The sequence below is a fragment of the Acipenser ruthenus genome, chromosome 58, assembly GCF_902713425.1.
Source record: "Acipenser ruthenus chromosome 58, fAciRut3.2 maternal haplotype, whole genome shotgun sequence".
NCBI lineage: Eukaryota > Metazoa > Chordata > Actinopteri > Acipenseriformes > Acipenseridae > Acipenser > Acipenser ruthenus.
This window is the reverse complement of record NC_081246.1, coordinates 3937293-3958615: the sequence shown is the minus strand read 5'-3', so window position 1 is coordinate 3958615 and position 21323 is coordinate 3937293. Positions and strand designations below refer to the sequence as shown.

At 38.4% G+C, this 21323-nt stretch overlaps 2 protein-coding genes across 3 annotated transcripts; both read left to right on the top strand.

The window, feature by feature from the left end:
• The first annotated feature begins 625 nt into the window (after window positions 1-625).
• LOC131724934 (zinc finger protein 501-like) lies at window positions 626-9100 on the top strand. The gene is made up of 2 exons (XM_059018036.1): window positions 626-701; window positions 5245-9100. The coding sequence occupies exon 2, from the start codon at window positions 5296-5298 to the stop codon at window positions 6754-6756; it is 1461 nt and encodes a 486-aa protein (XP_058874019.1). The 5' UTR covers window positions 626-701; window positions 5245-5295; the 3' UTR covers window positions 6757-9100.
• A 1248-nt stretch (window positions 9101-10348) lies between these two features.
• LOC117968966 (zinc finger protein 501-like) lies at window positions 10349-19496 on the top strand. 2 transcript variants are annotated; one of them, XM_059017990.1, is made up of 2 exons: window positions 10349-10460; window positions 16138-19496. In XM_059017990.1, exon 2 carries the CDS (start codon window positions 16189-16191, stop codon window positions 17647-17649), a length of 1461 nt encoding a protein of 486 aa, XP_058873973.1. In that variant the 5' UTR covers window positions 10349-10460; window positions 16138-16188; the 3' UTR covers window positions 17650-19496. The 2 variants fall into 2 exon arrangements, with proteins under 2 accessions (XP_058873973.1, XP_058873972.1); XM_059017989.1 differs by lacking the exon at window positions 10349-10460 and adding an exon at window positions 11673-12026.
• Window positions 19497-21323: the final 1827 nt, after the last annotated feature.

Here is a 21323-nt window from a genome sequence, read left to right as displayed (position 1 = left end):
CAATCGTATTGACTGTGAAACTGCACACAGATTTGTTATTCCGGCGCTGTGTCGTTTTCCTGCAGCCAGTACCTGCGTGGAGGCCTGGCGCCATCTACTGGGACTCGTGAGAATAGCAGGGAGAGGTTTGCCATTAATTTCAATGGGGGAGAGTTTATTAAATCTCCAAACGGTATCTGGAAAGTTAATACTCCAGTTGAAATGAGTGTAGTAACTCGTGTGTGTGTGTGTGTGTTATACATAAGTTATAAAAGGTATTATTAGCAATTTGTAACTTTATAAATGAACCGGCATTTCCTTCTCATTTTATAAACTGACAGATCAGCTGGTAACTTTTATCAATTTTCTATATAATCAATACAACGATAATCTCCTGTTTTCATATACATTACCACATATTATTATTATTATTAATAATAATAATAATAATAATAATAATAATAATAATAATAATAATAAACTGAACGGTACCCGAGTATAATAATGCGCCTGTTGTCTTGATTATACGGTAACTGCTGCAGAGCTGATCCCCTATTGGTTAGGAGAGCCCCAGCGTGTCCAATCACCAGAGGACTCCTCAGTTCAGAATGACCCCGCAGCCAATGGCAGGCGAGAGAGGGGGCGGGTTTGTTTTCGCTTCGGTCTCTCAGGATATTTTTACAGGAAGGAGAGAGAGGAGGCTGGAGTGGCCGAATTAACGAGTAAGTTTTTAAATATAAATTATTATTCCATTTGTTAATCGGTACCGACACTTACATTTGATTAGTTGTATTGAAAGCAATGTGTTTCATGTAAAACTATTTTAAGAAAGTGGTCAAAAATAACAATTGTATATCTACACACACACACAGGCCCAGGCCCACATTTTTAGTCTATTAATTCTGAACATTTTGACATTTTTAAAAACAAGTAACCGCTCCAGCCCTCGGCGCTGCTCGGGACAGTTCCCCCGCATCACCGCCTCATGTTATTTCCAGGGTCAGGTTGCGCTCCGCTCCGCTTCAGACTCTACAGTGTTTGAACATCTTCTCAAATCGCGTGTTGTTTTCTCGCGCTGTTGTCTGCCTGAGGCGCGTAACAGCAGCGCGTGGGTGCGTGCCTGCAGGTTTGCGCGCACATCCGGGCAACTTGGCGCGCACGCACATAGTAACAGCATAGCAACCGCTGAAAACAAACCAAAACAGACGCGGTTTCCTTTATCGATTGAAGAGTTGCTTCCACATATATTTTTAACACAGTGTCGAGGAGTTGTGTGGTTGTTGGATGCCACAACCACGACGACATGAAAGACAAGCGGCTGTCATTTTTTGAACGTCCGAAGAGGCGTTTAAGTCCAGATAGAAGGGAAAAGTGGCTTTCTGCTTCACATCGGCAGCATGAAGAAGGGTCTAAATGGAGTCCACCAGACTCAAGGACCACCTGCAGCGAACATTTTATTAATGATAACATAGTTATACTTACAGCATAAATTACAGTAATACACAATTATAACTTATACTTAAAATAATAATAATAATAATAATAATAATAATAATAATAGTAATAATAATAAGCACAACATTGTAAGACATTAGTAGCGTGAAGATTAATTTTAGTAGTAAGATCATTATGAATTAATTTACTCCATGCATTTTTTAGTACTCTGTACCGGTTTACCTGCATTGACGGTCCGTGAAACCAGACGAAATACTGTATGCATTATTATTATTATTATTATTATTATTATTATTATTATTATTATTATTAATCTTGTATAGATCAGACATTCTTTTATCCTAATTACTGTATTTCTTTTTGTAATTCATTGTTTATGATCGGTCCCCCAGTGCAGAAGATACATTACACCCAGACTGCATCCCGTAGTTAATCCTGGGGTTTCTTGTGGGGTCTTATATATTCATGAGACATGCATCTAGCAACATCAAAACCTAGAACAGCATTTTAAAATAAGTGTACTTCCCCGGTGTAGATGAGAGAGATGTGTGTGCCAATCGACAAACTCCACAGGTGGTCAGTCTGTCAGTTCATAGACCCAGAAGTCGGCCGGCAGGGTGTGTGGCCGTTGCTTTAAACCTACAACACCTCGTTTTAGTTTGTATCTATTATGTTTCGAGTCACGTAGGTTAGCCGTGTCCACCGGTCACGTGTTACACCGCTTGACAACGGTTTGTTTTCAGCGGTTCCCGGTTGCTATGCGGAAGTCACTGCAGCCCTGATCTGAAGCCGCGGTATTTCAAATGAACAGAAGCCCGTTTTGCTTTAGTGATGTTGGCTACGAATGTTTTTTCTTTCCATGGAAAACTCGTCGTTGTTCTTTTATTGAAATGAATGTTCACATACTGAAGCTTCTTGCACTGACGGCAGAGTGCTAATATTGAACAACTACAGTAATACATGGAAGAGTTTGTGCTCTGTTTAAAAAGAGAAGTCAGGTTTGCACTGACCCCAGAGTTTGTTTTTTTTAATCAGACAGCTCCACTACAGTACAGCGTTGTTTCCTCTGCCTTTGCGATTTCATTTTCACTGCAGTGTCTGTGGCAGTGTCCTGGGTGTGAACAGCATCACTGATTCCTGCATCTCTGAAGCCACGTAGCATAGCATGCGTTTCCACAGAGAGATCACAATGATTACAATGCTTCCCTGTGCTTTACCAGACCTCTCTGTGCTTTACAATGCTTCCCTATGCTTTACCAGACCTCTCTGTGCATTACAATGCTTCCCTATGCTTTACCAGACCTCTCTGTGCTTTACAATGCTTCCCTATGCTTTACCAGACCTCTCTGTGCTTTACAATGCTTCCCTATGCTTTACCAGACCTCTCTGTGCTTTACAATGCTTCCCTATGCTTTAGCAGACTTCTCTGTGCTTTACAATGCTTCCCTATGCTTTACCAGACCTCTCTGTGCTTTACAATGCTCCCCTATGCTTTACCAGACCTCTCTGTGCTTTACAATGCTTCCCTATGCTTTACCAGACCTCTCTGTGCTTTACAATGCTTCCCTATGCTTTACCAGACCTCTCTGTGCTTTATAATGCTTCCCTATGCTTTAGCAGACCTCTCTGTGCTTTACAATGCATCCCTTTGCTTTACCAGACCTCTTTGTGCTTTACAGTGCTTCCCTATGCTTTACCAGACCTCTCTGTGCTTTACAATGCTTCATTATGCTTTACAGGATTATTATTATTGTGATTATTATTATTGTTATTGTTATTATTATTATTATTATTGTACATGGTGATGGGGCGTGGATGTCACTGACAGGTGTATTATTACTATTATTATTATTAGTAGTAGTAGTGGTAGCTAGTGTTCTGCGATACCTGATTTAGGCTACCTCGATACGATACCCTGCATAAGATCACGATATTCGATATTATCACGATTCTTTGAATTTTATGTCCATTACATGTTAAATGGCTGTCAAATAAAAATGTTTGCAAGTACAAAGTGTGGTAGAGGCTAAAACTCACTTAATGCTACAGCATGGTGGAATGCTTGCTTTTTAATTTTATTTTCTGTTGAAACAAGTTCTCTTTTTATATAAGAAATACAGAAAATAGTGTAATCAAAGTCATTGCCACCGACTATTAAATACAACTGTAAAGAAAGCTTAGTATAAGAGACATTATTTTCTGTATATATTGTGTTTCAATATATATATATATATATATATGAGAGAGAAAATCATTACTTCAAATTAATTTTATAAAATAAGTTGAGCTGATGAAAAAAGCATTTCTGGCAAAGAACTTCTGATACTGTAGTACTGAAAACACTGATAACTATTAGAACATAATATTATGTTTCATCTTATTCAAGCCAAACGTCTCCTTCAAAACAACATTGCAGTGCACTATAAACATAGGAAATGTTACGCAATTTTATTCAGACCATCATGCGAGCGTGGATGTTAATTTTGCTAAGAAAATAAATTAGACAAAAGACTTTTACAACTATAGATTAGAGCACATCGTTTACCTGCTGAATCGCGTATGCACGCCTTGAACTATATATGGGGGGGGGGACGGGGGGACGGGACTATGCAGCCTATGTACTGTGTACTGTATGTTTTTGTGCTGAACTTGCAACAATCAGACGTCCGTTTCCAGCATGAAAGCTAATTGTTTTACACACACACAAAAATGTTTTACGACAAAATCCAAGGAATATATAAAGTGTTAACAATTTTTAACATGGAGTCGTTTTAATGACACGTCTGCAAAATATATTTTTGCATCTTGGTGAACTAACAAACGGCATTTTGATCCGCTTTTAGAGCGTTCCTATGTTCTCTTTACACAGTGCTTTTTTATATAGTATTGTACTATTTCAACTTCTTACACACACACACACACACACACATATATAAATACTAATTGGGTGCATTATTTACATTTTTAAGGCGAGATGTAATTCACAGAATCTCAATAATATGTAAAACAAAAGAACTACAGTAAAAGTAGAACTATTTTCACTTCAACAAAGAGATTGGGGTGGCGATCTGATAAATGCTTAAATAAATTGGTGGTGTTTCCTCCCTTGTTTTTTACTTCTTTCAAACACCTCCTACATTTTGGATGTCCACCTTCAACTGGATTGCCGCTTTCATTTAATGGATAACCAAAATAGTTCCACACTACAGTGGAATTGGCTTTAGAAACCAGCTGTTCTCCCGCGTCCGCCATGTTGTTACTTGGGCAGTACTGTAATTAAATTTTCCGAGAACGCGCAGCGCAGGAAAGTTAGTTTCTTCCGGTATATGCAAAAAAGTTCATATCGTTTTTAAAGCACACAATTAAAGTGTTGTTTTGAAGTCTCAAAAAAAAAAAATAGCCAGACCGAAAAACACGATATATCACCAAAAAAAAGACGGGATCGAAAAAAAACGATATATCGATTTTTTTTTTTTAACCCGATATTAGGTATCATATAATTTTTGTATCATGATATTTCGATATACCGAAATACCGCAGAACACTAGTGGTAGCAGGAGCTCATTGCTGAGAGGGGTTACATGTGTGGGTGCTTTTTATACATGTTTGAATATTTCTCTGTTTAGAACTGTCTTTGTTTCTGTGATTTTGGTCCATCTCTCCTTCCTCCTTCTTATAGAAAATCTCCTTCATCTCACTCAGTACAGCACATTTATGAACATGGTAATGAATGGAGTCTGGAGTTGATAAGGCATGTTCATAGAATTTAACAAAGAGATTGTAACAGATTGAATTTTATATTTTCTTTAGGAATTTGTTCAGAAGACAAAACTGGATGGTCCTTGTATAAGAGAAGATTCAATGATGGAGACTGCCCATGTTAAACAGGAGAGTCCTGTACTAGAATCAGTCCATGTTAAAGAGGAGAGTCCTGTACTAGAATCAGTCAATTTTAAAGAGGAGAGTCCAGTACTAGAATCAGTCCATATTAAACAGGAGAGTCTTGTACTAGAATCAGTCCATATTAAAGAGGAGAGTCCTGAACTAGAATCAGTCCATATTAAAGAGGAGAATCCTGAACTAGAATCAGTCCATATTAAGGAGGAGAGTCCTGCAATAGAATCAGTTCATATTAAAGAGGAGAGTCCTGCACTGGAATCAGTCCATATTAAAGAGAGCCCTGTACTAGAATCAGTCCATATTAAAGAGGAGAGTCCTGTACTAGAATCAGTCCATATTAAAGAGGAGAGTCCTGTACTAGAATCAGTCCATATTAAGGAGGAGAGTCCTGCAATAGAATTAGTTCATATTAAAGAGGAGAGTCCTGCACTAGAATCAGTCCATATTAAAGAGGAGAGCCCTGTACTAGAATCAGTCCATATTAAACAGGAGAGTCCTGTACTAGAATCAGTCCATATTAAAGAGGAGAGCCCTGTACTAGAATCAGTCCATATTAAAGAGGAGAGTCCTGAACTAGAATCAGTCCATATTAAAGAGGAGAGTTCTGTACTAGAATCAGTCCATATTAAAAGGGTTATTCTCAATTCTAAACCCTTAAACAGCTTGCAGGGCTCTCTTAGCTGTGTTGACTGTGGGAAGAGGTTCAGTCTGTCAAGCGCTTTGAAAAGACACCAGAAAATCCACACAGGAGAGAAGCCACATCACTGTAATGACTGTGGGAAGAGTTTCAGACGGTCAAGTAGCTTTCACATACACCAGCGAATCCACAGTGGAGAGAGGCCATATACCTGTGCTGACTGTGGGAAGAGTTTCATACACTCACAAAGCCTGAAACTTCACCAACAAATCCACACTGGAGAGAAACCACATGTCTGTGCTGACTGTGGGAAGAGTTTCAGTCAGTCAAGCGCTTTGAAAAGACACCAGCGAATCCACACAGGAGAGAAACCATATGTCTGTGCTGACTGTGGGATGAGTTTCAATCAGTCAGCCTGTTTGACAAAACACCAGCGAATTCACATTGGAGAGAAACCATATGTCTGTGCAGACTGTGGGAAGAGTTTCAATCTTTCAAGCACATTGAAAAGACACCAGCGAATCCACACTGGAGAGAAACCATATGTCTGTGCTGACTGTGGGATGAGTTTCAATCAGTCAGGCTATTTGACAAAACACCGGCGAACTCACAGAGGAGAGAAACCATATGTCTGTGCTGACTGTGGGAAGAGTTTCAATCAGTTAAGTATATTGAAAAGACACCAGCGAACCCACACAGGAGAGAAACCATATGTCTGTGCTGAGTGTGGGAAGAGTTACAGAGATTCACAAAACCTGAAACTTCACCAGAGAATTCACACGTGAAAAAAATTGCATCCATGTAGCAGATGTGGGAAGAGTTTCAGTCAGTTAGCATATCTTAAAACCCACCAGTTAATTCACACAGGAGAGAAGCCACATCGCTGTAATGACTGTGGGAAGAGTTTCAGACAGTCAAGCAACTTAAAAATGCACCAACGAATCCACACTGGAGAGAAACAACATGTCTGTGCTGATTGTGGGAAGAGTTTCAGGATGTTACAAACCATGAAACTTCACTGGCAAATCCACACAGGAGAGAAACCTCATCACTGTAATGATTGTGGGAAGAGTTTCAGATGGATGTACAGCTTGACAATGCACCAGCTATTCCACACAGGAGAGAATCCTTATCACTGCTCTCGCTGTAGGAAGTCTTTTAATGCTTCCAGTTCTCTTAAAAGACACAAATGCACGTTGTTAAAATTTAGGCAGAATGTGAGTGTGTGTTCATTCATCCACACTCAGAAATTCCAGTCTTTTTAAACAGAAGCTTAATATAAAAACTGTGAGAGCTCTGGTGAATGTCTACAGATGATACAGATCCCTCAATATTAAACACTGCTCTGAAGCCTTTACATTATAAAGTACATTCTTAGTATGGTGAATGTTTACAGATGATACAGATTTATTGATATTAAACAGTTATCTGAAGCCGTTACATTATAAAGTTCATTCCTAGTTTGCAATTCGTCGAATATACAGACGTCTCGGAGCGTTGTGTGATACGAGGTGAAGTCGAGTGCCTCCAACCCCTGAGAAGTCTGTATATTCAACGTATATGGTGTGGGAGAAATTCATAGTTGTAATTGAATTGTCTTTGTAAAATGACATTTCAAATCTTAAACTGTGAGGCTTAAGATGCTGTGATGTTAATTAAGTGTGTCTTCCCCCAACCTTCTCCCATAACATTCAAGATCTGCTTCAAAGGACTGGATATTAGTAACAGAGGGTCGTAAAGATTTAAATTGGTTTCAGTTCAGATTACCTGCCAGTCTGGTCTAAACAAACAGAGCTGATTCTTATCTGTTAATTAAGAAAGTCTGTCTGAAAGCTAGGATACAACTTTCTTGCTATAAAGGGTTAAGAAGTGCGACACCTGGTGGATACGAGGTGCCATGACTTTACCCATTATATGGATTGTTACGGTGAAACATGGAATGTTTAAGTGAATAGAAATTCCTAATTATCTCATTCTAAAAGTTAATTGATAAACAGGCCTTCACGAGGGTGTAATATTAACTTGTGGAACAATCTCAGGGTTTTAGATTTACTGAAACTATCAGATTGAAACGTAACAAATAAGTAATAACATACCTGATTTAAATGGGTTTCTGAATCATTTTAATAACAAATGTTGTGGTTTCCTAATATATTAAAATGTTTATTGTGTTTTAATGAAGTTTAAATTGAAAGTAATTCTTACATTATTTTACTTTACTTATTGTATAACATGTTTAACATTAGTATCCTTCTATGATCAATTTAACTAGCTGTCACAAAATGAAGTTTTGTTCTATAAATGTTACGAATCCTGTTCTCTCTCTCTCTCTCTCTCTCTCTATCTCTCTCTTTCTCTCCATGGAGGAGGGTTGCTCCCTGTGTTCATTCAAACTTTGTAGGCCAATGAAAGGACTGATTTCGGTCAGGGATTAGCTTCCTGTTTTACCCGGAAGTGATTGGATCTCCAAAGTATACTCCTCTTTGGGCTCTATATTTAAATCAAAACATGCATGAACTCGTTCTCTTGGATTCAGACTCATTTTGCCATGAAGTAACCATTGAGCCTTCGCTTGCAATGGGGACCCATTCAAGCATCGTACATATCTTCATCCTGAAGAAGACTCCTCACCGCTACACCCTTTGTTTTTCAACAAGAACCACATCTCCAGAATAAGTACTACATTTGAAAGACATTAAGATTCAGTAAAATACTATGTTTGTGTAGAAAAGTCTACATGCAAACCACAAGTAAAAACATTGAATACAGAATAACACTTTGTGAGATTAAACATTGATTGAGTTGATCTACAAGTTCTGAAGTAACTCTAGATTACAGCTTCATACTAAATGCAATTGAAACTGCTTCCGAACTGAACTTGTTGAAACAAAAATGGCGTCTTCATTCGAACCCACACAACAGACGCTGCTTCTCCCCGTCACTGTGTGTAATGTGCGTGAATCCTGCGTGTACGGAAACACACTGAAGACAGCGTGCTCATGAAAATATGTGTTTCAATGTTTTATTCCTGCTATACTTATAATTCTGATACCTTGATTTCTAACTTCTGTATTATAACTTTTATATTCTTATTACTTTTGTGAGTCTTAATAAATGTAATCATTTTTATGGGTTGAGTTTCTTTTTGCCTATTATGAGTACTACAGTAAGCATTTATGATTGATCTGGGATCCTGAGACACGTGTGTGTGGTTAAAGAAACGGGCTTATAACCAGGAGGTCCCCGGTTCAAATCCCACCTCAGCCACTGACTCATTGTGTGACCCTGAGCAAGTCACTTAACCTCCTTGTGCTCCGTCTTTCGGGTGAGACGTAGTTGTAAGTGACTCTGTAGCTGATGCATAGTTCACACGCCCTAGTCTCTATAAGTCGCCTTGGATAAAGGTGTCTGCTAAATAAACACTATATATATATATATATATATATATATATATATATATATATATATATACTTTTAATGTTAGTTTATTGACTTAGTTATTTGACTGGTTAACCTCTCGATATTGAAACTAAAAAGCATATTTTTATAACTGTCTGTATTTATTTTCTATTTTGTTCATATTTCTTGATACATTTCAAAAATCGAATAATTGGATTTTAAATATAATTTATAAGAAGTATGAAATTTGTGAAGGACTAAAATCCTATTTTTATATTTAAATATGAATCACGTAATGGAGGTCTTGTCCTGTCTAATAAGACATTAATATTAACTAATATGTTTGTATATTTTTAACATAGCAGGGGGTGGCCTAGGATATTGAAGTATTAATGATAAATATTATAGCTCCATAAACATGCACACATTTACTGTATAACTGCACACAGATTTGTTACACCGGCGCTGTGTCGTTTTCCTGTAGCCAGTACTTGCGTGGAGGCCTGGCGCCATCTACTGGGACATGTGAGAATAGCAGGGAGAGGTGTGTTATTCATTTCAATGGGAGAGAGATTATTAAATCTCCAAACGGTATCCAGTTGAAATGAGTGTAGTAACTCGTGTGTGTGTGTGTGTGTGTGTGTGTGTGTGTGTGTGTGTGTGTGTGTTATACATAAGTTATAAAAGGTATTATTAGCAATTTGTAACTTTACAAATGAACCGGCATTTCCTTGCCATTTTATAAACTGACAGATCAGCTGGTAACTTTTATCAATTTTCTATATAATCAATACAACGATAATCTCCTATTTTCATATACATCACCACATATTAATAATAATAATAATAATAATAATAAACTGAACGGTACCCGAGTATAAAATGCGCCTGTTGTCTTGATTATACGGTAAACTGCCACAGAGCTGATCCCTCATTGGTTACGAGAGCCAATCACCGGAGGATTCCTCGGTTCAGAGTGACCCCACAGCCAATGGCAGGCGAGAGAGGGGGCGGGTTTGTTTTCGCTTCGGTCCCTCACAATATTTTTCCCTGAAGGAGAGAGAGGAGGCTGGAGTGACTGAATTAACGAGTAAGTTTTTAAATATGAATTAATTTGATTCCATTTGTTAACCGGTACGCTTAGCTTTGATTAGTTGTATTGAAAACAACGTGTTTCATGTAAAACTATTTTAAGAAAGTGGTCGAAAATAACAATTGTATATCTACATACACACACAGGCCCAGGCCCACATTTCTGGTCTATTAATTCGGAACATTTTGACATTTTTAAAAACAAGTAACCGCTCCAGCCCTCGGCGCTGCTCGGGACAGTTCCCCCGCATCACCGCCTCATGTTATTTCCAGGGTCAGGTTGCGCTCCGCTCCGCTTCAGACTCTACAGTGTTTGAACATGTTCTCAAATCGCGTGTTGTTTTCTCGCGCTGTTGTCTGCGTGAGCCGCGTAACAGCAGCGCGTGCGTGCGTGCCTGCAGGTTTGCGCGGACATCCGGGCAACTTGGCGCGCACGCACATAGTGAGCGCGTTCACGACACTTTTTTGCCAGCTAGATTGCAGACGGGAGTTTGCGCGTGACGTCACGGTCTGCGCAGACGCAGCGTGGACAGCTTTGGTAGATGAACAACAGTTCTGAGCAGAACCAAAACGGAGGTGGTGTTGAGAGAAATTCTAATCACAGAAGTGGATGCAATCGAAGATCCCTTTGTGCTCCACCAGCTTCATAATTTACAGCATGATTAGAAAATGTATAGTATAAACAGTCCCTGCTATAAAGAGATCATATACATGTTTAAATTAGACAGTTGTTAGACAGTACTGTATTTTGATCTGGGACACAAATAGTTCAAATACTTGCACATATGATCACATATCTCACTTCAACTACCTGCTATTAAAGCTGGTTTATTCTCCTTAATTCAAAGTAGGTTATTCCCTGTCCCTGAGAGCCTTTCATCAATAACCAATTACACCTGCTGAAAATAACACCGCGGGTTCAGGTTCATTTCAACCGTTTAGCATTATTTTACATGTTTAAACCTTTAGAATAAATATCTGAATATTTGAAAAGTATAATAACTGTGTGGAAAAAGAGTCAAATCATTTTGTATTACAAATCATTCATAAGATAATTAATGCCCTGATTGGAAGGTGATTCACACCCCCTGACTCGGTGGCAGTAGCACATGGAGTGAGGATTGTATCTGCTTGCCTACACGCTTCTTTGTCAGCCAGCGGTCGTCTATTGTTTTGATCCGCGGCTGCTCCAGTGCAGTACCTCTTGAGAAGCTGCGCGGACTTTTAACTTAGCAAAGTCTGCGTATCGTGAACACAGCCAGTAACTGCACAGCAACCTCGGAGCCTCTGAAAACAAACCAAAACAGACGCGGTTTCCTTTATCAATTGAAGAGTTGCTTCCACATATATTTTTAACACAGTGTCGAGGAGTTGTGTGGTTGTTGGATGCCACAACCACGACGACATGAAAGACAAGCGGCTGTCATTTTTTGAACTTCCGAAGCAGCGTTTAAGTCCAGATAGAAGGGAAAAGTGGCTTTCTGCTTTCATCGGCAGCATGAAGAAGAGTCTAAATGGAGTCCACCAGACTCAAGGACCACCTGCAGCGAACATTTTATTAATGGTAACATACTTATACTTACAGTATAAATTAAAGTAATACACAATTATAACTTATACTTAAAATAATAATAATATTAATAATAATAATAATAATAATAATAATAATAATAGTAATAATAATAAGCACAACATTGTAAGACATTAGCAGCGTGAAGATTAATTTTAGTAGTAAGATCATTATGCATTAATTTACTCCATGCATTTTTTAGTACTCTGTACCGGTTTACCTGCATTGATGTTAGGTAGTCCACGATTAGTGGTAATGACGGTCCGTGAAACCAGACGAAATCACCCAGGTTCCTGGTTTAACAGGTACACACCCAAATAAAAACAAATAAAAGGGGTGGGTCAGCCGATGAAGTGAAAAAACACCCACAGTGCTTTTAAAAGCTAATAACAAATCTGAGATGTGTGGGTGACATTATATTTCATTTGACACAGAATTACCCTATAAATTATCTTTTTACAAAAAACATGCATGTGATATTCCCAGCCTGTCATTCCATGTCATGCAGTGTGGAGTAGTGGTCAGGGCTCTGGACTCTTGACCGGAGGGTCGTGGGTTCAATCCCTAGTAGGGGACACTGCTGCTGTACCCTTGAGCAAGGTACTTTACCTAGATTGCTCCAGTAAAAACCCAACTGTATAAATGGGGAATTGTATGTAAAAATAATGTGATATCTTGTAACAATTGTAAGTCGCCCTGGATAAGGGCGTCTGCTAAGAAATAAATAAATAAAATAAAATTCCACTTTTATTTTGTACATGGGTTTATTTTCAAGAAACAATATTCGGGATTTGAAGATTCCTGTTTGGGATATAGGCTGTCAATCTTCTAGTCAGTGGGTATTTCATTCTCCATTATAGTCAATGGGCATTTCATTCCCCATTATAGTCAATGGGCATTTCATTCTCCATTATAGTCAATGGGCATTTCATTTCCCCATTATAGTCAATGGGCATTTCATTCCCCATTATAGTCAATGGGCATTTCATTCCCCATTATAGTCAATGGGAATTTCATTTCCCCATTATAGTCAATGGGCATTTCATTCCCCATTATAGTCAATGGGCATTTCATTCCCCATTATAGTCAATGGGCATTTCATTCCCCATTATAGTCAATGGGCATTCCATTCCCCATTATAGTCAATGGGAATTTCATTCCCCATTATAGTCAATGGGCATTTCATTCCCCATTATAGTCAATAGACATTTCATTCCCCATTATAGTCAATGGGCATTTCATTCCCCATTATAGTCAGTGGACACTGGGTTTTGTCATTCGTTTTAGTCTGTCCCATATTAATTAATTGTGCAATGCAAATATCGTTTCCTGAATTCATTGTATATGCCGGGTTTCAGATCGGTCTTCTAAGTCACTGCAGAAGACATTTTTAGGTAGGGCAACATTCTTTCCATGCAGTGAAAAACACATTCTTTCATTAATACATAAACACGTTGCCATGAGAGTGACAGCCTGTATTTTATTTTAAAAAGATGCTGTACAGATGATCTCATGTATAAGCATTTTATTTCTAGCATTATAAACATACTTGTCAATCTTCATGTTTTAATAGTTTCACAATCAATGGATTGTGAAGGTACAATAAGCAACTAATATCGATTCTGTTCAAATCACGTACAAAAGCATTATTTATTTATTTATTCCAAAGTAGCATTAAAATCTAAAAAAAAAATATGGTAAATGGCAGACTGCGTTTACAAGAAAAAGAAAGAAAAAAGTTTCAAGTTTGTCTTGAAATAAAACAGTAAACTTAGGATCCCAACAAGTACTCACTTGACCACAAATCTTAGCAGACTTACAATTGTTACAAGATATCACATTATTTTTTGTACATACAATTAAATTATTTTTTACACATTATTTTTACACACAATTATCCATTTATTATTATTATTTATTTCTTAGCAGACGCCTTTATCCAGGGCGACTTACAATCGTAAGCAAATACATTTCAAGTGTTACAATACAAGTAATACAATAAGAGCAAGAAATACAATAACTTTTCTTCAAGTGTGACAAACCACAATTCAATAATACAGCAGATAATAGTGATAGTTACATCAGGATATGATTAAATACAAAATACTACAGGTTAAACACTTGGCAGATTACAGTATTCTGAAGTACAGAATTAAATGCAGTAAAATAGGGGGCAGATAAGAGCAAAATAGAGCACATTTAAATGAAGGGTGATAGTGTCCCAGGATACAAACAAAGGAGTTCTACAGGTGCTGTTTGAAGAGGTGAGTCTTAAGGAGGCACCGGAATGTGGTCAGGGACTGGGCAGTCCTGACATCTGTAGGAAGGTCATTCCACCACTGCGGAGCAAGGGTGGAGAAGGAGCGGGCTCTGGAGGCAGGGGAGCGTAGCGGAGGTACAGCCAGTCTTCTAGTGCAGGCGGAGCGGAGAGGTCGAGTGGGGGTGTAGGGAGAGATGAGGGTCTGGAGGTAGCTGGGTGCAGTCTGGTCAAGGCATCTGTAGGCTAGTACAAGAGTCTTGAACTGGATGCGAGCGGTGATCGGGAGCCAGTGGAGCAGTTATACAGTTATACAGTTGGGTTTTTACTGGAGCAATCTAGGTAAAGTACCTTGCTCAAGGGTACAGCAGCAGTGTCTCCCACCTGGGATTGAACCCACGACCCTCCGGTCAAGAGTCCAGAGCCCTAACCACTACTCCACACAGCTGTCCCCCTTTTTCTAATAACCTAATGCTTAGCGGCTATGTTTTTTTTTAAAATAACTTTACTAGATTGATGCATTTAAATGTCAGGTTCATGTATTAAGAAAGCAGTGTGACTGATTTGCTAATTTACAAAAGGCGTAAATAATATCTTAAGTTCACGAAGAAGTTTAAAAGCTTAGCCATTCCTGCTAAATGAAAGATCATCCTTTTCCACAGCTAGCCAATCAGAAGTTAGAGGATGGGAGGTACACACGTTCTAAATGTTTGTATGTATGTGCTAGACTTCTGCAAGTCAGAGTTTTCAGAAACCTGCGGGGCTCTCTAGAGATCTACCAGAGTGTTTTTCTAGCAGCAGAACAAAAACAGGAAAAATAAATAAAGAGTATTTGTCCAACGGGAAAAGAATGATGGCAAAACTTGTTGTCCCGGGCGGGCATCGGGGGATCTGAATTACACGCCCCTGATATATAAACTGAAACGGGGCACCATACAGTGAGCTCTCGAACCCGACTGCCACGTCTACAAACTCCTATCTGGCCTGAACGAGAGGGAATATTGATCAGTTATCTTGTACTCGTTAAACTAGCCGACTCTTATATTTTGTCTAAAGATATATGCTGCAGTAAACTGTGTTTTTTTTATATGCAAGGCTTAGGATATTGGCTATACTTACGATAGGTATACCTATAGGAGAGTTGAGATTGAGTGATCATTGTTTGTTATGTAATATGCTTTACCAGACCTCTCTGTGCTTTACAATGCTTCCCTATGCTTTACCAGACCTCTCTGTGTTTTACAATGCTTCCCTATGCTTTACCAGACCTCTCTGTGCTTTACAATGCTTCCCTATGCTTTACCAGACCTCTCTATGCTTTACAATGCTTCCCTATGCTTTACCAGACCTCTCTGTGCTTTACAATGCTTCCCTATGCTTTACCAGACCTCTCTGTGCTTTATAATGCTTCGTTATGGATTACAGGATTATTATTATTATTATTATTATTATTATTATTATTATTATTATTATTATTATTATTATTATTATTATTATTATTGTACATGGTGATAGGACGTGGATGTCACTGACAGGTGTATTATTACTATTATTATTATTATTATTATTAGTAGTAGTAGTAGTAGTGGTAGCAGTAGCTCATTGCTGAGAGGGGTTACATGTGTGGGTGCTTTTTATACATGTTTGAATATTTCTCTGTTTAGAACTGTCTTTGTTTCTGTGATTTTGGCCCATCTCTCCTTCCTCCTTGTTATAGAAAATCTCCTTCATCTCACTCAGTACAGCACATTCATGAACATGGTAATGAATGGAGTCTGGAGTTGATAAGGCAAGTTCATAGAATTTAACAAAGAGATTGTAACAAATTGAATTTTATATTTTCTTTAGGAATTTGTTCAGAAGACAAAACTGGATTATCCTTGTGAAAGAGAAGATTCAATGATGGAGACTGCCCATGTTAAACAGGAGAGTCCTGTACTAGAATCAGTCCATATTAAGGAGGAGAGTCCTGCACTAGAATCAGTCCATATTAAAGAGGAGAGTCCTGCACTAGAATCAGTCCATATTAAAGAGGAGAGTCCTGCAATAGAATCAGTTCATATTAAAGAGGAGAGTCCTGCACTAGAATCAGTCCATATTAAAGAGGAGAGTCCTGTGCTAGAATCAGTCCATATTAAACAGGAGAGTCCTGTACTAGAATCAGTCCATATTAAAGAGGAGAGTCCTGAACTAGAATCAGTCCATATTAAAGAGGAGAGTCCTGTGCTAGAATCAGTCCATATTAAAGAGGAGAGTCCTGAACTAGAATCAGTCCATATTAAAGAGGAGAGTCCTGTACTAGAATCAGTCCATATTAAAAGGGTTATTCTCAATTATAAACCCTTAAGCAGCTTGCAGGGCTCTCTTATCTGTGGTGACTGTGGGAAGAGGTTCAGTCTGTCAAGCGCTTTGAAAAGACACCAGAAAACCCACACAAGAGAGAAGCCACATCACTGTAATGACTGTGGGAAGAGTTTCAGACAGTCACAAAGCCTGAAACGTCACCAACAAATCCACACTGGAGAGAAACCACATGTCTGTGCTGACTGTGGAAAGAGTTTCATACTGTCACAAAATCTGAAACTTCACCAACAAATCCACAGTGGCTATAAACCACATGTCTGTGCTGACTGTGGGAAGAGTTTCAGTCAGTCAAGCGTTTTGAAAAGACACCAGCAAATCCACACAGGAGAGAAACCATATGTCTGTGCTGACTGTGGGAAGAGTTTCAATCAGTCAGGCTATTTGAAAATACACCAACGAATCCACACTGGAGAAAATCAATATGTCTGTGCTGACTGTGGGAAGAGTTTCAGTGGGTCAGGCACATTGCAAAGACACCAGCGAATCCACACAGTAGACAAACCATATGTCTGTACTGACTGTGGGAAGAGTTTCAATCAGTCAGGCTATTTGACAAGACACCGGCGAACCCACAAAGGAGAGAAACCATATGTCTGTGCTGAGTGTGGTAAAAGTTTCACTCAGTTACACACCCTGAAACTTCACCAGCGAATCCACACAGGAGAGAAACCACATGTCTGTGCTGACTGTGGGAAGACTTTCAGACAGTCAAGCAAATTGAAAAGACACCAGCGAACCCACACTGGAGAGAAACAACATGTCTGTGCTGATTGTGGGAAGAGTTTCAGGATGTTACAAACCCTGAAAATTCACCAGCGAATCCACACAGGAGAGGAACCACATCACTGTAATGATTGTGGGAAGACTTTCAGATGGATGTACAGCTTGACAATGCACCAGCGATTCCACACAGGAGTGAATCCTTATCACTGCTCTCACTGTGGGAAGTCTTTTAATGCTTCCAGTTCTCTTGAAAGACACAAATGCAAGCTGTGAAAGTTTAGTCAGAATGTGAGTGTGTGTTCATTCACCCACACTCAGAAATTCCAGTCTTTTTAAACAGCAGCTTAATATAAAAACTGTGAGAACTCTGGTGAATGTCTACGGATGATACAGATTTATCAATATTAAACACAGTGCTCTGAAGCCGTTACATTATAAAGTACATTCTTAGTATGCAATCCATTGAATATACAGACGCCTCGGAGCGTTGTGTGATACGAGGCGAAGCTGAGTGCCTCCAACCCCTGAGAAGTCTGTATATTCAACGCATACGGTGTGGGAGAAATTCATAGTTGTAATTGAATGGTCTTTGTAAAATGACATTTCAAATCTTAAACTATGAGGCTTAAGATGCTGTGATGTTAATTAAGTGTGTCTTCCACCACCCTTCTCCCATAACATTCAAGATCTGCTTCAAAGGACTGGATATTAGTAACAGAGGGTCGTAAAGATTTAAATTGGATTCAGTTCAGATTACCTGCCAGTCTGGTCTAAACAAAGAGAGCTGAACCTTATCTGTTAATTAAGAAAGTCTGTCTGAAAGCCAATATACAACTTTCTTCCTATAAAGGGTTAAGAAGTGCGACACCTTGTGGATACGAGGTGCCATGACTTTGAATATTATATGAATTGTTACCATGAAACATGGAATGTTTAAGTGAATAGAAATTCCTAATTTCCTTATTCTAAAAGTTAATTGATAAACAAACCTTTACGAGGGTGTAATATTAACTTGTGTAACAGTCTCAAGGTTTTAGATTTACTGAAACTGTCAGATTGAAACGTAACAAATAAGTACAAACCTCAGTGATTTAAATGGGTTTTAGAATCATTTTAATAACAATTGTTATGGTTTCCCAATATATTGAAATGTTGATTGTGTTTTAATTATGTTTAAATTGAAAGTAATTCATACATTATTTTACTTTACTTATTGTATAACATGTTTAACATTTTTATCCTTCTATGATCAATTTAACTAGCTGTCACAAAATTAAGTTTTGTTCTATACTTGTTTCGAATCCTGTTATCTCTGTCTCTCTCTATGGAGGAGGGTCGCTCCCTGTTTTAATGACGCACATTGCTTGTGTAAAAGGAAGTGTCATTCAAACTTTGTAAGCCAATGAAAGGACTGATTTCGGTCAGGGATTAGCTTCCTGTTTTACCCGGAAGTGATTGGATCACCAAAGTAAACTCCTCTTTGGGCGCTATATTTAAATCAAAACACGCATGAACTCGTTCTCTTGGATTCAGACTCATCTCGCCATGAAGTAACCATTGAGCCTTCGCTTGCAATGGGGACCCATTCAAGCATCGTACGTATCTTCATCCTGAAGAAGACTCCTCGCCGCTACACCCTTTGTTTTTCAACAAGAACCACATCTCCAGAATAAGTACTACATTTGAAAGACATTAAGATTCAGTAAAATACTGTGTGTAGAAAAATCTACATGCAAACCGGAAGTAAAAACATTGAATACAGAGTAACACTTTGTGAGATTAAAAATACAAACAATTCTACTCTGAACAATTGAAAGAAGATAAGACTTTAACTGAGCTGATGCTATTGTCTGTATTTGAAAACAATGTGAATGTCTGAACCATTTAAACATTGATTGAGTTTATCTACAAGTTCTGAAGTAACTCTATATTACAACTTCATACTAAATGCAATTGAAGCTGCTTCCCAACTGAACTTGTTGAAACAAAAATGCTGCCTTCATTCGAACCCATACAACAGATGCTGCTTCACCCCGTCACTGTGTGTAATGTGCGTGAATCCTGCGTGTGTGTGTACGGAAACACGGAAGACAGCGTGCGCATGGAAATCTGTGTTTCAGTGTTTGTAAGTCGCCCTGGATAAGGGCGTCTGCTAAGAAATAAATAAATAAAATAAAATTCCACTTTTATTTTGTACATGGGTTTATTTTCAAGAAACAATATTCGGGATTTGAAGATTCCTGTTTGGGATATAGGCTGTCAATCTTCTAGTCAGTGGGTATTTCATTCTCCATTATAGTCAATGGGCATTTCATTCCCCATTATAGTCAATGGGCATTTCATTCTCCATTATAGTCAATGGGCATTTCATTTCCCCATTATAGTCAATGGGCATTTCATTCCCCATTATAGTCAATGGGCATTTCATTCCCCATTATAGTCAATGGGAATTTCATTTCCCCATTATAGTCAATGGGCATTTCATTCCCCATTATAGTCAATGGGCATTTCATTCCCCATTATAGTCAATGGGCATTTCATTCCCCATTATAGTCAATGGGCATTCCATTCCCCATTATAGTCAATGGGAATTTCATTCCCCATTATAGTCAATGGGCATTTCATTCCCCATTATAGTCAATAGACATTTCATTCCCCATTATAGTCAATGGGCATTTCATTCCCCATTATAGTCAGTGGACACTGGGTTTTGTCATTCGTTTTAGTCTGTCCCATATTAATTAATTGTGCAATGCAAATATCGTTTCCTGAATTCATTGTATATGCCGGGTTTCAGATCGGTCTTCTAAGTCACTGCAGAAGACATTTTTAGGTAGGGCAACATTCTTTCCATGCAGTGAAAAACACATTCTTTCATTAATACATAAACACGTTGCCATGAGAGTGACAGCCTGTATTTTATTTTAAAAAGATGCTGTACAGATGATCTCATGTATAAGCATTTTATTTCTAGCATTATAAACATACTTGTCAATCTTCATGTTTTAATAGTTTCACAATCAATGGATTGTGAAGGTACAATAAGCAACTAATATCGATTCTGTTCAAATCACGTACAAAAGCATTATTTATTTATTTATTCCAAAGTAGCATTAAAATCTAAAAAAAAAATATGGTAAATGGCAGACTGCGTTTACAAGAAAAAGAAAGAAAAAAGTTTCAAGTTTGTCTTGAAATAAAACAGTAAACTTAGGATCCCAACAAGTACTCACTTGACCACAAATCTTAGCAGACTTACAATTGTTACAAGATATCACATTATTTTTTGTACATACAATTAAATTATTTTTTACACATTATTTTTACACACAATTATCCATTTATTATTATTATTTATTTCTTAGCAGACGCCTTTATCCAGGGCGACTTACAATCGTAAGCAAATACATTTCAAGTGTTACAATACAAGTAATACAATAAGAGCAAGAAATACAATAACTTTTCTTCAAGTGTGACAAACCACAATTCAATAATACAGCAGATAATAGTGATAGTTACATCAGGATATGATTAAATACAAAATACTACAGGTTAAACACTTGGCAGATTACAGTATTCTGAAGTACAGAATTAAATGCAGTAAAATAGGGGGCAGATAAGAGCAAAATAGAGCACATTTAAATGAAGGGTGATAGTGTCCCAGGATACAAACAAAGGAGTTCTACAGGTGCTGTTTGAAGAGGTGAGTCTTAAGGAGGCACCGGAATGTGGTCAGGGACTGGGCAGTCCTGACATCTGTAGGAAGGTCATTCCACCACTGCGGAGCAAGGGTGGAGAAGGAGCGGGCTCTGGAGGCAGGGGAGCGTAGCGGAGGTACAGCCAGTCTTCTAGTGCAGGCGGAGCGGAGAGGTCGAGTGGGGGTGTAGGGAGAGATGAGGGTCTGGAGGTAGCTGGGTGCAGTCTGGTCAAGGCATCTGTAGGCTAGT